The sequence below is a fragment of the Lagopus muta genome, chromosome 11 (genome assembly GCF_023343835.1).
Source record: "Lagopus muta isolate bLagMut1 chromosome 11, bLagMut1 primary, whole genome shotgun sequence".
NCBI classification, from domain to species: Eukaryota; Metazoa; Chordata; class Aves; order Galliformes; family Phasianidae; genus Lagopus; species Lagopus muta.
In genome coordinates, this window is record NC_064443.1 from 827,158 (window position 1) to 843,887 (window position 16,730).

General features: G+C 50.4%; 1 protein-coding gene across 3 annotated transcripts in view; it reads left to right on the forward strand.

The window, feature by feature from the left end:
• The first annotated feature begins 10,935 nt into the window (after nucleotides 1-10,935).
• The window catches only part of CACNA2D2 (calcium voltage-gated channel auxiliary subunit alpha2delta 2), a 127,812-nt gene continuing 122,017 nt past the window's right edge, over nucleotides 10,936-16,730 (forward strand). For 2 of the 3 annotated variants that reach the window (XM_048956991.1, XM_048956993.1), the window contains exon 1: nucleotides 10,936-11,195. In XM_048956991.1, coding sequence (XP_048812948.1) covers nucleotides 11,071-11,195 — 125 coding nt within the window. In that variant the 5' untranslated portion in view covers nucleotides 10,936-11,070. The remainder of the gene's footprint in view (nucleotides 11,196-16,730) is intronic. The other variant, XM_048956992.1, reaches the window with a different exon arrangement.

Consider the following 16,730-nt stretch of genomic DNA (forward strand, 5'->3'; position numbering starts at 1 on the left):
TGTTGTTTACCGTAGCTAGCATGAAACTAATGTTTTGTTCCCTGCGTTCCTGTTTGATGTTATAAGCCAAGTCACACTAGCTAGTGCAGGAATCATTTCCATTTTGCTTTGTGCTGCTCACATGAAAAATAGCTAGCAGTGGAGAAGGGCCTGTTTCTGAGCACAAACGTTAGGCATGCTTTGCTCTGCTGGGAGTTTGGAGTGATGCAGCACCTTGGATAGGGATTTACTTTTCATTCCAACAGCCGTCCTAAATTGCAGAGACTGATTTAAAGCAGGGTGGAAGACACGAAGCAATCGAAATCTGGGCTGCAAAAGGAGTCTGCAAAGTTTACACCTTTCCCCTGGACGTTTTCAGTCATCCTATGAAAAATCCTGACTAGGAAGAGGCTCTCATAACTGAGGCTTATAGGAGTCTTGGTAAATATCTCCCCAAAAAGAAGCAGCTTAGCAGTAAATATTAGTCAGCACTGCCTAGAGGCACCAGAATTCTTAGGTTATATTTCCAGATGTTGACAACAATTCTGTGCATTTATTTCATCAGCTGTCAAACAAAGACATACACTGCTATTATCCCAGGCCAACCTAGGGAACGTTCCACTCAGACAAACAGTTCCACATCTGCCTTGCAGGTGTGCCAAGGGTTCCATCCAACACTGCGTGCAGCCAAGCAAGATGCCACTGTTGTGATGGCAACTGGAAACCACGGTCTGCTCCCTTCCTCTGACTGGTAGCACACGTAAGTACGTAGCAGAGCAGCTTCTCCTAGTGGGGATATGCCCCTGCAACGCAACGCAACACAATGCACATCCCTTGGTGCCATCACAGCGCGACGGCATGGATTCATCACGTAGAGGAACGACGCCTGCTTAGTGTGATGAGCAGTATCTCTGGAGAACGTCCTGCGGTCTCCAAAAAGGTACTGGATCCTCCCACCAGGTTTGTGACTCAGCTGGAAATAGATTTTAGATTATGCGCTGTGATGTGCATCAGGGAAGCACAGAAAGAAAATAACCTAGCCCAAACAATCCAATTGCTCAGCTTGGCATTCACTTCCATATACCCAGTGCTCTTACCCAAACAAAAAGTTGACATAGAAAAATTCAATATGGTGGACTTCATTACTCTTTCATGTACGTGAAAAGAGCCCATAATTCAGGAAGCTTTCCGATGAATTCAGCAATAGGTGAAGAATCTGCCTGTAAGGCAGGACGCACACGCCTGGAATGCTGGTGTAAGACACAGGGTTTTTTTTATCGTAAGGGATATCCCAAGCTACTGGTAGGATGCTTTTCATTGTTTCCAATAGCCTAATTAAGAGCTAACTCATACCTGAGGAGAAAAAGAAGCAGCCTGATTTACAGTACCTTATGTGACTAAACCACCAGGGAAGAAAAAGAAGGATCTGAAATGGAAGAGAGAGACTTGTAAACTGTATCATTTGCGAAGAATGGAATCTCTTTCTTCTTATGACCCTTTTGCCCCTGTATTCACAGCTTACAGAGGATTCACTGACTTTTATTTATTTGCCTAAACTACTGATTTTTTGTCTTGCAGGGTGGCTTCAAAATCCAATATGAACTTTTTAAGGCACCTAATGATCCATTCTATTATCCCCCAGGACAACTCCAGTTCCAGTGATTTCATGGGGAACTGATTCAGAAAATACCCTTATTCTCCCTTGATGTCTCCCAGGCCCCTGAACCACATTGGTGTCTGGATGCCTCTTTTCTTTGTCACAGTATGGCAGTAGCCAGAGTCAGCGAGCAAACCTGGAGTGAGGGTTGATTGGGGAAACAGGCTCACCCTGTGTGCAGCCCAAACAATGCAGCCATGGAGCTGCTTGATTTCTATGCCAAAGATGAGACTTCACTGTCAGGCTGTTTGAAAAGCAGCACAGATGCGTGGGATTCCTTGCCCTTCTATTTCAACACATAATGCTATCTGTTTTTTCTTTTCTTCTTTTCTTTTTTTTTTAAAGCCCCTGCTATTGATTTTCATTTTGCAATAAACATAGTTACAAACTTAGATAGACTTGAGAAACCGTAAGCCAATACCAACAGAAAGTATCTTATAGGGCTTATAAAGGGCTTATAAAATAGAGTGCTCACAGGTATTGTTGTTGAACTAATAAAGAGGCAGTTCAGAATGCAATAAAGCATTGCAAACTTTGTTTGGCCATCAACTTTGGTCTGAACTTCGATACACATGAATCTTTGTGAGCTCATCATGCCACGTGACGACAGGAATGTTTCTCTTCCTGGAATCTCAGTACTGTAGAGGTGTCTAAACATTTTACTGACTGGGAAATTGCGGCGCTACATAATCAAGGGATTTGCCTAAGGAAAGGCAGATAATTTCTGATATAATTAGGGCTAGAAATAAGGTCTCCTGATACTCTTAGCTTAACCATTAGACCTATTATCTTTTATAGCACAACGTAGAGAAATTTGCAAGGCAGAATTGCTGCACTCTTTCTTCCTGAAAGAGCAGTGCCAGAGAATAATCCCTTTCTGCACCCATCTAGAGAGTCTTTTCCAGTTTTTTTCTCTGCAGTTTTGAGGACAAAATAAAAATTTAGATCCCTACTCTATTTCAAATCCTTCTATTTTTCCCATTTCTTGCACAAGAAGCCAGCCAGTTACATGGTTTGAGTGCAAAAATACACAAATCATGCTGATAACTCCATGCTGCTTCCCTGAGCTCTGAGCAGGACAGGATATTGCAGGCTGGTTTGGCGCATGTCACAGGAAGAGGGGCTGGATTCTGTGAAGAAGATTGTCACCTGAACAGAAAACCTCGTGAAACCCAGGCCTTCAAGGATTATACAGAGCAATGGGAGCCATCAGCAAGGTGGAAGATATCAAGACAGAAAATAATAAGCTGTCTAAAGACAAGTAACGGATACATTACAGAACCACAGTCACAGAGTCGTTGAGGTTGGAAGAGACCTCTGGAGACCATCTAGTCCAGTTCTCACCTGAATGTTTATTTGTCTGAAATTTTGCACAGCCTTTACTGCCCTTTATTACCATTGCAGATACCACTGTATGACTTTGCTCGTGCCCAGCACACAGGCACGCTCAGTCTCTTGGTGCACAGACTGCCGGGCATGGCTGAGGGAGGCCTGGAATTGGGACTGGACTGCAGTCCTTTCTCAGCGCCCATCGCTTCTGGAGTGCATTGCTTGCAGTGAGAAGGTGACACCCAGAGCCAGGCACCGTCTGCCCAGTGCCAAGAGCACCGACTGGGAAGGCTACGTGTGGGGTGCATGCAACTGCTGTGTGTTGGTAACTTGTGTTTGGCTTTATCTTTTTGCGTGCCCTTCTTGCCTTGCTTCTATCCATAGACACGGCAGGGCCTGACCTGATGCTTCTCTCACAGGGCTTTTTGCTGCCCTTGGGCTGTCAGCTCTGCCAAGCACCTGTTACGCATTGAGCCACTGGGCATGCATGAATCATGAGCTACCTTGGCCATGCATTCAGGGAGCTGTGGCAGATGTCTGTCTTCTGGAAAAACGCTGCAGCCACCCACCTCTCACAGAGGAATTAACCTTGAGAGAGGCGTGCTGTCACCCCGGAGACGTGCACCGTGCATCTCCGGCAGCTGCAGCCATCATGGGATGGCACAAAACCAGCAGGAAGCACCTCGCTGTGGGCTCCCTACTTAGTCCACATGACAACAGCTGCTACAGGGCCATCCGACCAGTTTTTGGTGCTCACCATGGAATGCTGACGCCCGGCATCATGACAACACACGTGCTCTGTGATTCACCATCTTTTGGCTTGGAAGTAGGGACGCACTTTGCACCCATCCTTCTCTCTTTGATTTTCCAACACTTGTTGTAGCTGCCCGCTCTTGCTGTTACGCTCACTGGGATGAACAGGCCAGAGATATTTTTCTGTCATTTTGGAATAGCCTGATAGGCTGCATGGAGAAGATCAAAATGACACAAGAAGACACGGAGTCTTGCTTTAAGGGAGTATTTCAGATGTGGGAACAGAGAGAAGTGAAGATGTAACACTGGGGAGGAGAGAGAAAAAAGGGAGAGAGAATTTGGCTTGGTAGAGCCAGGGAGACTGCAGGAAAAGAGCCAGGGGATCTGAGGGAAGACAGCACAGTCACCTCATCTTCGGATTAAAGAGCTCAGCAATAGGGCAGGTAAGAAAGGGGAAGGAAGGATGAGAAACAGGGGGGAGGATGCAGGAGGACAGAATGCCATTTTAGGAAAAAGGAAGGGTAAAAATCTCTTAGAATAGCAAAGAATTCACAAAGGTTAGCTTCGATCATAAAATCAGGAAGGTGGTACGGTTCTCATTTCTCTCGGAAGTTGTGCAGTAGATTCAGACTGCAAATCCCAGGGCTGCAGGGGCTGCCTGGATGTGTCCGGAAAAGAAAGCAGTGGTAAAATCAGAAAATGCCGATGGTACTCAAATATGCATGGTGAGAAAAAAAGGAAGCTGGCTTCTATGTAGGGAACAGCTGTGCAGAAACGATCTTCTTAACACTGTAGAGAACCACCAAGACAACTATTTGGAAATGCAAAGACTCTGGTTTGTAAACCTAGAAACAGAGGCATGCTCTGATTTAGGGCTACTGCAGTTCTGCCTTGATGCTTACCACTTCCACCTCGAGGGGGAAAAACAAGTGCCAGAATGATTTAAAGACAGAATATCAACCCACACTGCTGCAGGCCTGCTTTCCACATTTTCTTGCTTTTATAGGTTTAGCTCCTGTTCCAAGAGAGGGACTTCTGTGTCTGTGTGCGTGAGCTTCCTTCCAAAATTCATACGTGAAATCAATGACTGAAATTTTTAACAAAGACATTTGTAGCAATTTTCAGAAGCTTGTGAAGCATAACATCCCTCTTACTCACCCCACGCTCCCATCGAACATGCAGCACTTTGTAGGAAGAATTTGCTTGTGTAACTTGATTTTTTATGCCACTTCTCTTTCTCTCACTTGCATTATAGCGAAAGACAGAAGGGGGAAGACAATCTAAAATACGAGGCACACATCCATGGCCTTGGAAGACCTTTATTCAACCCCTTGTTGTGCTACAAATGTCTAGTTGGATGCCAGGATACCCTGCATGCCCCGTTTCTCAGCTTCCCGGTGGTAACATGGGAATTACTCTTCTTGTTTCGGAAGTGATGGGAAGAGAAATCTGTTAAAGACTGCGAGATGCTCACAGGCTGCGACGTGGAGATGAATGTTAGGCACACATGCAAACAGAACACCAAGCAGATCCCTCACCATGGGTTTTACTCAGCCCCCTAGCCAACAGGCATCATGTTCACAACCTCAAGCTGGGTGGGCTTCAAGACGATGTAGAAGGCTGCAGCATGATTAAGGGAATTAAGAAAGCACAAAATGGTGCCAATGTCTTTATTTGAAAAACTCCCCAAGACATTTCTAAAACAGATTTTCTGTAAAATCTGTTGCATTCACAACTACAGAATGTTATGATCGAGTGCAAAAGTTTTTATAGCTACTGAAACATAATAGAGGAATCCCAGGCTCAGGCCTATAAAACCTTCTACAGAACACATGTTTGGATACTTTCTGTATGTAATTCCTTCAGTCCAGCAGCAGTTTCTGTACCAGTTGGACATTTAAACACGATGCAGAAATGTTGACCGTATCGTTCTGGGTGTGGTAATCCCTATTTAATTCACGGGTGATTATTTTCTTCCCCTATAGCTGAAACCTAATTAAGCAATTGTTTTGGGCAAGAACGCTGAGCCATGGGGATGGATATTAAATAATTGCTGGTCACATGCTTAGTTCCAGACCAAAGGGCTTTTTGTTTCCAGCAGGCTTTATTCTGTCTCCCAGCTATGTCTCCGCGTGCTCTTTGCTGTTTTACACACTGTAACTTACAACGGTGCTCATTGTTATTCATAGATTCATAGAATTTATGATTGTAAAGGATGATGAGATGATCTAATCCGACCTCCTGCGTAGCACGGCCAGCCATTCCGTCCCGTTACTCCTCCGTTGAGCCTCGGAACTTGTGCCTGACAAAATTGGGTCTTCCGGAGAGACATCCACTCTTGGCGTGAGGATTTCAAAAGACAAACAATTCCTGGGTAGTTCTTCCAGTATTTAATCATCCTTACTGTTAGAAAGCAGTGGTTAGACATAAGGAAGAACTGTTTCTCTCAGAGAGCGGTCAGGCACTGCAATGGCTGCGCAGGGAGGTGGTGCAGTCGCCATCCCTGGCAGTGTTCAAGAGGCGTCTGGACGACGTGCTGCGAGATGTGGGTTAATGCTTGTGGTGGCAGTGGTGATGAGGAGACGGTTGGACTAGATGATCTTACAGGTCGTTTCCAACCTTGTGATTCTATGATTCTATGATTCTGTGATAAGGTCTCAATTCTGCATCTTGTTTCTAATTTGAATTTTTGGGCTTCAAACTCCAGCCATTGGTTTTCATAATCGTCTTTTTCCACTAGATTAAGGAGCCCTTTAAAACTGCTACATCCTCATGATAAAGGTACTTATACGACCTAATCAAATCACCGTCAGGCCGTCTGCTGGATTTAATAAAAAGAAAAATCTATTTATTTTGTAGCAGCACTTAGAGGCCCCAGTCACAGAGAGAGGTCCCGAGGGATGGACGCTTTTCAGGGCTCAGTTTTCAGGAACCTGGAGCCCGCTCCTCTTCTCTGTCAGGGATTTTTGGTGTGCCCTTGGGCACATCACTCAGCCTCTTTGCTTCTTGGCTACTCTCCAGCAGGATGGGAATTCCAAGGTTTGCTCCTCGGAATACACATGTTACAACTGTCAAGTGCAGAGGGAGCAATGTTAGTCACTGAGCTGAGCACTGTAGAAGCACTTAACAAATGGCAATCCTTAATCATTGTCTAACTAACCGAAAAAAGCACCATCTGCATGTTGGATATAGATCGAGGTTGAATATCTCCTGTACTGAGCTCTACAACAAGTGCCGATCACGGTTGCTGTGTCTGACATTAAAGCAATGGCAATTGCTTGTTTTTTATCAACACAAAGTGCATTCTTTCCTCCTCTTTATGAAACACGAAGGGCTGGCACCAAGCAACACCATACCTCAGCTGAGTAGTTCGGGTTTGAGAACCCGGAGTGATAAGGACAAACCTCTAAAGTCAGGATGTATATTTGCTATTAGCTACTGCTCACTCCTAATTACCCATTCCCTTTATTTGTCTCCCTTTAATGGTATGTCAACCAGCATTTTCCAACCCCTCACTCAGCGACTGATTTGCCAGGAAGGTGGGTACACATTTGCTCCTGTTGCAGACATGTGTTTAGCCATGGGCAGAGCTGTGCTAGCAGTTACACAACCGTGGATCTGGATTAATTCCACAAAAACGCTTCAGGTTTCAGCTGATCCGTTTGTCTGCCAAATTACCCTCGCTGCACCCAGGTGGGCGCTTGTGCCAAACCACCTGAAGCTGAAGCCTGGGATGCTGAACCACCCTCATGGGAGGATCCTGTGCAGAATGGTGCTAACCCTCGGCATGCCAGCATCTCTCCTGCAGGTGCCCATCAGAAATACAGCAGCATCATTTCACTCTTATTTACTGAGAGGGAAAGGGAGCGGCTCGCTTGATGTCTCATTCCTCTCAGAGTCTTTTGGTCTGCACAGGGGGTGTGCACGCATGATGCTCCCTTCTCACCAAGATATTGCATGAAAGCACAGACAGGGAAGGTCCAGGGTTTCTCCACACCTGGCTTACCCAGAGAATCATCAAATCACAGAATGGCCCGGGTTGCAAAGGAGCACAGTGCTCATCCACTTCCAACCCCCTGCTGTGTGCAGGTCACCAACCAGCAGCCCAGGCTGCCCAGAGCCACATCCAGCCTGGCCTTGAATGCCTGCAGGGATGGGGCATCCACAGCCTCCTTGGGCAACCAGTTCCAGTACCTCGCCACCCTCTGGGTGAAAAACTTCCTCCTAATATCCAACCTAAACCTTCCCTGTCTCAGTATAAGGCCATTCCCCCCTGTCCTATCACTATCCACCCTCACAAACAGCCATACTAATGTGTCCATGCAGAAGTTACTGACTCCAAATGCTCACATTTTGCCTCACATTAAAACATCAGTCAGGGTAGAGTTAAACTCACACCTTCTCAAGCGTTCACCTGCATTTGCAAATAAATCAGCCGTAAGAACAACTTAGACAGCCTCCTCCTACATGGTTTCTCCACTGAAAGACGTGGGAGAATGGCAGTGGTGCTGCCTGCCTTTCCACAGCTCTGCCAGTATCCAGGTATCACACTGAATTTCTCAGGATCTTGTATGGATTACAGTGCTTTCATTGCAACCTCAGGCTGATTCACACTTGCTCTGAGAGCCTGCACTGACATATTAAGAGCTGCTCCAGGTGTGAGTGGCAGCACTGGCCCTGGTGGGTGCGTTGCAGTGGTGCTTTGGAGGATGCTGCAGGTTGGACAGTGCTTCAGAGCCCACAGCCCTGCAATGTGAGCTGCAAACAATGTGAAGGGTAAAGCAGTACTTCTGTCCTACCTGCAGGAAAGAGAACTCCATGATTTGCTCCCTCCATTTCAGCGCAGCCTTGATTTTGAAGGCTGTTGGTATAAGGACTTTATAATGTGCTGGGTTTTATGGAGGTCTCAGGTGTTCTTCTCTTGGGTGCACAGGAAGGGGCAGATCAACACCTTATCCTGCCACGAGTCCTAGCTGCCTCCTCCAATTTGCCCCTCACATTCAGAACTATTTCCAAGCAGCTTGCTATGAACCAGCCTGGCCTCATATGGACTGCAGAGATCACAGCAACAAGTACAGTGTGGTAAAAAGCACTTGAAATAACAACTGCAACAAAAATAAAACCAAACATCCATCTCAGCAGTGTGGGACTATTTTTGTTTGAAAAAAAAAAATAATAAGAGACATTTCAGGCAACACTTTGTGTTAACAAACCCAAGCAGCAACGTTTGGAAGTAAATACTCGACATCTAGAGCTCTATTGCTACTGCAAGACTCCAAGGTCAAACCTTGCTCTGAAGGATACCGATACGTGGATTAAAACAAAACAATTGTAAGGATTTCGGAGAGCCACGTCCCAAAGAATAAATCACCCACGCAGCTGTGAGTGTGTCGGATTACTGCAGCGGTGAGAGAGCTGCTGTGCACACGCACACTACAGCACAACAGGCTGCAGCATCCAGAGCCGGCGCTGTGCACGCATGCAATGCATTTGCAGCCATAGAGCAGCCAAGTGCCGAGCAGCAGGCATTTGGAAAGGCAGCTGATAGCCACTGCAATATGCAATTGTGTCCCTGAGCTTTTCCAGCAGGACAAAGGAGCAAATTGCACTGTGCAAAAAATCCCATGTCATAAAGACTTTGGGCGTGTTTGCTGTTGGAAAAGGAAGCTGAAACCCACAACCTGTGGGCCCACACCTTGAGATACTTTTAAGTCTGGGGCAGATTCCAACTCACACAAAGAAAACACGGGCATGGAGGACAGCAGGATTTATTTTCCAAGAGTTTGGAAAGCCCGATTCCAGACTTTGAAGTGCGTTTACTCACTGCTGCCAGCCCTGTCAGCAATGGACAAACTGTTTCTCATCGTGTTGCTCTGTTTCCCATGTATGTACTAAAGATGATCCACTTGCCACAGCTGAAACAGATTTGGGGGCTGTAAATCGGGCACTTCGTATGACAGTAACTGAGGTTGCAGTTGTAACGACCCACGTGAGCCTGCTTTAAACTCCACGTAGTTGGTGCAGGAGAAAAGCAGGACGAGAAACCAGACCGTGTCCTGGAGAGGGTGCAGAAAACTGCCACTGCCTGCACATGGTGCTGGAGCTGGGGAGGAAATACATACAAATGCATTTGCTAATATATAAAATATTTGCTAATATTTTATTGAATCGTTAAGTTACTGCACGTATCTGTCTCTGCACTGAGCACATCAGGTCAGTGTCTGGTGGTTCTGAGACTTTAATTTTCTGGATTCAAGCATGGGTTTTACCGACAACTTCCAATGTGACTTGGGAAAACGACAGTTTCTCTACCTCATTAAAAAGGAATTGGCTCTGTGAACCAGCTCAGGCTGCAGTCAGCACACCAGATCCTCCCTGTCCCATTTTTATATTGGTGCTTCTCTCTGCATGAAATCTATAGTGCGGCTGGACGGGACCACATGAGCTTCAGCAGCACTCAGTGCTCCCAGGATGCCATCGGTCCAAAATGTGTTTTTGTCCCACCACAAACGAGGGAGGGAGGCAATTCCACCAGCAGAACCAAAGCCCGCAGCAGCGCTTCGGAGATGGAGCTCCTCGCGGAGATTCGCCATCCCTGGCCAAGAGGGGTGGCTCGCAGCTGCTGCAGCTGGAAGCGCTGCTGCTGGCGCGGGGCCACGGAGCCTTCGGGTCGGCTCCTGCTCAAGAGCCAACGGGCCAACGCACCTTTTCGGAAGCTACAGGGCACTGCGGTGCTGGCCTCGAGTTAGCCGGGCCGGGGCGGGACCGGTGTCCCTAACCTCGTGCCCGGCCGCACGGAGCCGAGCGGCGAGCCTAGGGCTGACGTTACAGCGCGCCCACCCCAAAACAGCCTCCCAACAGCCGGCGTGCCTTCGGGCCACCCCGACGCCTCTCGCTCGTCGGCAGCGGCCTGCTAACCGCAACCACACACCGACAGCCCCCGGGGAGCGCCGAGCCGAACCCCCCGGAGGCGCCGAGCCGGGACCCCGCGCGCCCGGCCGACCCCCGAGCGGAGGGGGCCCGCGGGGAGCGGCGCATGCGCGGCGGGGCGGCGGGGAGAGGGGCCGGAGCGGGGCGGGGAGGCGGCGGCGGGGCGGAGCGGGGCCGGGCCGGGCCGCCCGCCGCCCGCCTATTTGAGGGAAAGTAGCGGGGCGCGGGCGCTCAGTGCTGGCCGCCGCCGGGAGGCAGCGGGGCGAGCGGCCGCCGGTCGGTGCCTTTTTTTCCTTCTCCCCCCTCCCTTCCCCCCCGCCCCTGCCCAGAACCGCCGCGTTCGTCGCACGGGTGGTGGCGGCGGGGGGAGCCGCCCCGCGGGGCCGCCTCTGCCCCTTCCCCGCCGCGCTTTTAATGGAAACATGGCGATGGCGGCTCCGACCGGCAGCGCTGCGCCCGTCGCCCCGGCGCTCTGCGGCCACCTGGCCCTGCTGCTGCTACTCGCCGCCCCCGCCGCGCACGGCTACAGCTTCCCCCAGCAGCACACGTAAGTGCCGCCGCCGGCCCGGGACCCCCGCCCGGTGCTGCGGGGCCTGCGCGGGGGCCGCGGGCGGAGCCGCTCCTCGGGCGGGCGGGGGGCGCCGCCGCGGGCGGGGGCGAACGGCGGTCCCGAAGTTGCCGCGGAGCGCAAACTTCCCCGGGCGGCCGCCGCATCCCCCGCCGGGGGCGACGGCTTTCGCGTCGTAGTCCCGAGCGCGCAGCGCCGTGCGTTCCCCCCCTTCCCTTCCGCCCCTTCCTCTAGTCGGCCGGCCGGTCGCGGATGGACGGCCTCGCGTCCGCCCCCTCACCTGGCGGCGGGGCCGGGGGCTGTGAGTAGGGAGGTGGGCTGGGGGCAGGGAGCCGCTGGGGGCCGTGCCGGGCGGCGCTGGGCTCGGTACCGTCGGACCCCTGCGCACGGGCAGGCGGGATCTTAGCCGAGATGTATTTTAAGAGCCCGTCGTCTCCGTTATGAAATGCTGCTTGTTGACACAAAAATTGTGTGTGTGGAGGGGGGAGGGTGAATACATCCCGACGATTCAAAGTAGAGGCTGCCACCGTGTCCTTACAGGCGGTGATTCTGGAGGTGGGGGAAGATTTCAATGACACGGAGTTAATAATAGCAGCACTGCCCTTAACTTTGCTCTGCCCCGGTGCATAGGCACTGCTCCGTGCCACAATCCTCTGCCATTTCTGATTTGCTTAAGAATAGGAATATATATACATATGTCATACAAAGTATTTTTGAAAGCCTTTCAGATGAGCGTCTTTGATCTCTGAGTGCGTTTTTCCAGGCGTGCATTCAGGCCTTCTGAAAAGAAGGCTTATCGGCAGGAGGAACGGTGTTGTTTATTCGGGAGAGCTGCAGCTTACCCTGCTAATATCTGCTTCGATGGAGGCACGGCTGTTTGCGCTCCTTATTTCATCAGGAACAGCTCCCGTTCAGACACGTCCCTCCTGAATTCTTTTGGGTCTCGCATCCGTGTTTCTAAATCTCTCTGACCTTTGAGAGCTGGTGGGATCCCGTGCCTTGCCACCACGTACGTGCAGAAATCCTTCTGAATAAAACCCTGAGAAACGTCTACCTACAGGGGGAGAAGCAGGAAGGGAACGTGCCACGCTCGCTGAGTACCGGGGCCTGGCGGCCCCATCCTGTGCCTCTGCATGCTGCTCCTTCTGCTGGGAGAATCCCTATCTGAGTCCCGGGAGTTACAGATGTGTGAAGCACTGCTGAAGTTTGTGGGGCGCTTCCAGTATTTCGGCTGCTTGTCCAGGGGTTGTGTGTCAGCTGTTGCTTTTTCTTCTGTTTTGTGCCGTAAATCCTCTCTGGGCAAGCGGAGTTGTGCTTTCCTCATAACTGCAGAAAGTTTTTTCTTTTTCATAGAGAAGGTTCTTGTGCTGGGGCAGACATCCTTAGGAGATGTGTAATTTGTGGATAATGCACCAGCCTCCCCCCTCACCCAGCCCGGTCACTATCTATGATGTCCCAATAAACTGCGCCAGCTTTTTGACCAAAGCAGCTTTATTCCAGTTCACTTGTTGGGGTTTACGGGCCACATGCTGTTAGCTCTGTGCTCTCCTGCTTGCAGTGGCATTACCAAACAGGCCTGACCTGCACTAACAGAGGCAATACATGTGAAGCAGCACACTGCTGGCAGCGATGTGCCGTTCATAGCTGAAGGCATGGTCCTGAAAAGGCCGCAGGCTGAGTGCGTGCCACGGTGGGGAGCAGCACTGGTGTGCAAGAGGAGGCATGGAAAGGATGCGAGACCTCAGCCTGACCTGCTGCCTCCATACTCATGTCGTTCTCCTTGTGACCTGCTTGGTGAGCTTGGAGAAAAGAAGAGTCATGGATGGAGATCTGATGATGATGCAGTTGCTGGGCAGTAAGCAATGCCTGTCGCGTGCGGGCTGGAACGCTGCACTGTGCCCCAGGGCCTCTGTGCTTGTCTGTAAGGAGAGATGTGTTTGATGGGAATGAGAAGTGTGATGGCAGCTGGCACCAACGCTCAGATAATGCCTCCGTCGACTGTTCCCTCTGAGTGGCTCCCTGTCTGCGCCCTTCTGCTTTCTGAAGGTGTTGGATATAATGGGAATCGTTTCTGAAAGGTGTGTCGGTCAGCAGCTGGGCCGTGCTGCTGGAGCAGCCTGCTGAGCTCTCCCAGCCACTAGCTTTTCTCCTCCTTCGGACAACGCACCCTTGCAACAAGAGCAAATGATACAGAGCCTTGATGAGAAACCTTGTTTGTGGGGGTTTCTCTGCAAATTGCCGAAGTCACGTTGGGCTGTCGGGCTTGCGGTGTTCAGCAGCACAGAGCTGTCCTGTGCTGCCTGGAGCAGGAGGAGTGATGAGGGCATTTTGCTGGGAGCGAAGGGGAGAAGAAAAAAATGGAGATTAATTTTTCTTTTTCCTTTACCACAATTTTATTAATTGTCATCAGTGATTTCTGTGTGTTGACGCTTGGTTCTGTCCCTGATAAATCTCTGGTGCTGCACATTATCTTTCTCCTCCTGGGTCGCATGGCTTTAATCATCTTACGCAGAGCTACGGAAGGCTCGGCTCAGCCAGTTGTGCAAAGGGGAATTGCTCATTGAGATTTAAAGAGCAAAATCCCAGATTGGAACGAACCCATCGGGGTGGGTATGTTAGGTGATGCCTGCTGGCTGACTGGGCTCCTCTCAAAGCACTCGTGTACAAGTGTGTGTCTGTGCAGCCAGCGGGATTAGCAGCTGTCGGAAAGGAAGCTGTTGGCTGCTGCTAATTCTTCTGTTCAATACTGCAGGGAGGGATCGCTGTGGCAGCACGGAGCTGTGTGAATTGCTGGGAGATGTGGCAGTGGGTGGCCGAAGCCTGGTCACCGGGTCAGCCCTGCGCCTGCAGTGCCATCTCCTCCCGTTAGGAGCGCTGGGGGACGTGGCTGTCTGAGGAGGGAGCAGCCCCCTCCTTGCTTTGCAGCAGGGCTGTGTCGTTTGGGCTTGAAGGGAAATTGCCATCTGCTGAGGTGGCGAGCCGTTTGCTTCCTGCGAGGAAGCAGGTGTGCAGGGAGCTGCGTGCCTGCTGGCGAGGCACGGGCAGAGATGCCTGCAGGGAGAGGCCCGGGGACCTGAGCTGGTCCGTCCTGCCCCTCCAGCACGGCGTCACAATCTGCACCGGGCCTTGAGGTGTTTGTTGTGCCACATGCACGAAGCTCCTGCTGAGAGCCATGAGGCTGATGGGTGCCCATCACCACTGGAGGGTGGGCTTGAGGTTGCCTCCACCTAATTAATTGCTTCCTTTCAGCAGGCTTTGATTTGTGCTCGTGTCATTTCGTCCTAAATGAGGTTAACGATGCTGGTAGTGTTGGCACATCTGGGCTAGCAGGGCTTGAAATAAATAACTCTATTAGGATTGGATGTTTGAGGGTTTGCAGGATGCTGTGTAGCGGGATTCCCTTCTCTTGTTCTGCCGCTTGCCTGCTGTGCAGTCAGAAAATCTCTTCCAATTGTGGTTTTGATGCCTGGGAAAGGACCTTGTTGGGAAAAGAGCAGGGAGGAAGCATGACGACGGTCCTGCTTGTCTTCTGTTGCACATGGCTGAGCAGCCAGCCCGCTGGGAGGGCAGTCGTGCCCCAGTGCTTGACGTTGCATTGCTCCCTCTGGGAGGGCGAGGAGAGCTTGTGCTGCTGCAGGCACAGGCAGCAGTGGCCCTGCTCTGCAGCACTGGCACTGCTCTTTGGGTGTGTGGGGAAGCCTGGACAGCAGTAGGGACAGCAGTCATTTGCAGTATTTCTTTGACATTATTGGTGTTTTATCCCTGGATGCTTCCTACTCAGCTCTCACACTGGGAACAGCTGTTTATGAACCTGTGTCTGGAAGTAGGGAAGGAAACCGGGACAGCTTCCTTGAGGAGGAGTGGGCAGATAGAGCACAGCATGTCAGGCTTGCACATGCTGTCACCAGCCTGGCTCAGTTATTAAGCATATTTTGGGATAAACAGCTACCAAGGCCTAGCAACTTATTTCTGTGGTCCTCAAGGCTCTCCCATATCTTCCTCATTCCTTTTCTTTCCACTTTTATCCTCAATCCCTCGTAGCAGTAACTCTCAGGTAGGTGTAGGGGACCTGCTTCATCTGTACAGCCAGTGCTTGGTGCTTGATAGGCATGCAGTACAAACCCACTGTGATTCTGGAGGCCCTGAATGGAAACCTGAATTTATCCTTGAGCAGACCTGGTGTTTGGCTTCAAAAGCCATTGGAAAGGCTCTGGAGGGTTTAAGTGCTGGGACATCTGTGCACAGTAACATTGTACATGTGCACAAACTGTAGGATTTACACATTGTTTCTTTTCCAGCAATGAGACATTCAAGTGGCATGAAATAAAAGGGAAAGTCATTACCAAGCAGAATACTTGAGTGAAATATTCAGGAAGAAAGGGCATTTTCTGAATGCTTCCATATTTACTTCCTCAGGAGCCACTTGAAAGCAGAATGTGTGCAGAATCCTTTTTCCTCTCTGCTGGTGTTGGTAGGACTTGGATGTCATTCCTGTGATCTGGCCTTCATCTCCAGGTCTGCTGTTGCTGCGTAGCAGAGGGAGAGGGGTTGTACAGCTTATTGTTGCACTGGATCCACGAGATGTTGGAGTGGCTTTCTTCAGTCTGCATGAATTGAGGTTGCAGAAAATGCATGCTGGATTCTCGGTGCAGCTTTGACAGTGGTCCTACAAATCTTTCAGTCTTAGCCATTATCTCTAGGTCATAAATTCCAGGAAAAAATAAAATTATCCAGAGCGAAGAATTAATTCATCAGCCATGAAGAAGAGCATCATGCACTGATGGATGCAAGGGATTGGGCTGCTCTGGCAGATCAGCTCAAGGCAGGTGGAAGGCTGCAGGGAGAGGGCTGTTGTGACCTGGCTGGACAGGCTGCACACTCTGTGGCTCCATGTCCATCCACCATTTGTGTGTAGCTGTTGTTCTTGCCTACAGTTGGGCCGCTGGTGCTGATGCAGAGTGACTGTGTTGCAGTGCCCCTTCCACAGGGCCAGGCCTCATCCCAGTGCTGCTGCTTGGGGCTGGGTGCTCTGAAGGAGCTAATTGCAGGTAGCTGTCAGGTGGGGGTGAATGGGGGCATGCACCATTTGGCTCTGATATAGCTCTGGAATAGCTCTGATACTGGTAAAGCTGCGGGTGCAGCTGCCAAAGCTGAAGTTGGGTTTCCATGCTGTGTGAGCCAAGTGCTTGCTCTGTTCAGTAGCACCAACAGTGTGTTCTGAGAAAGATGGGATGCAGTGTGCTTTTTTAGCCCTAGCTTGTGTCAGTCTTTGCTCCTACGAGCCTCCTGCCCCAGGTCTATGTGTCACTGCTCCATAAGACTGGCAGCGGAGCTGCCTTCCCCAAGGACAGCATGAGCTACTCTTGCCCCAGCAGGTATTGTAATGGATCTACTGGATCCAGTAGCAGACTTTGGGTTCCCTGAGTGCTGCCCTGTCCCACACTGACACGTAGGGAATATTTGAGGCGGTATCAACAGTGCCTACAGTGCGTATGCTATCGCTGATAGAAGAGT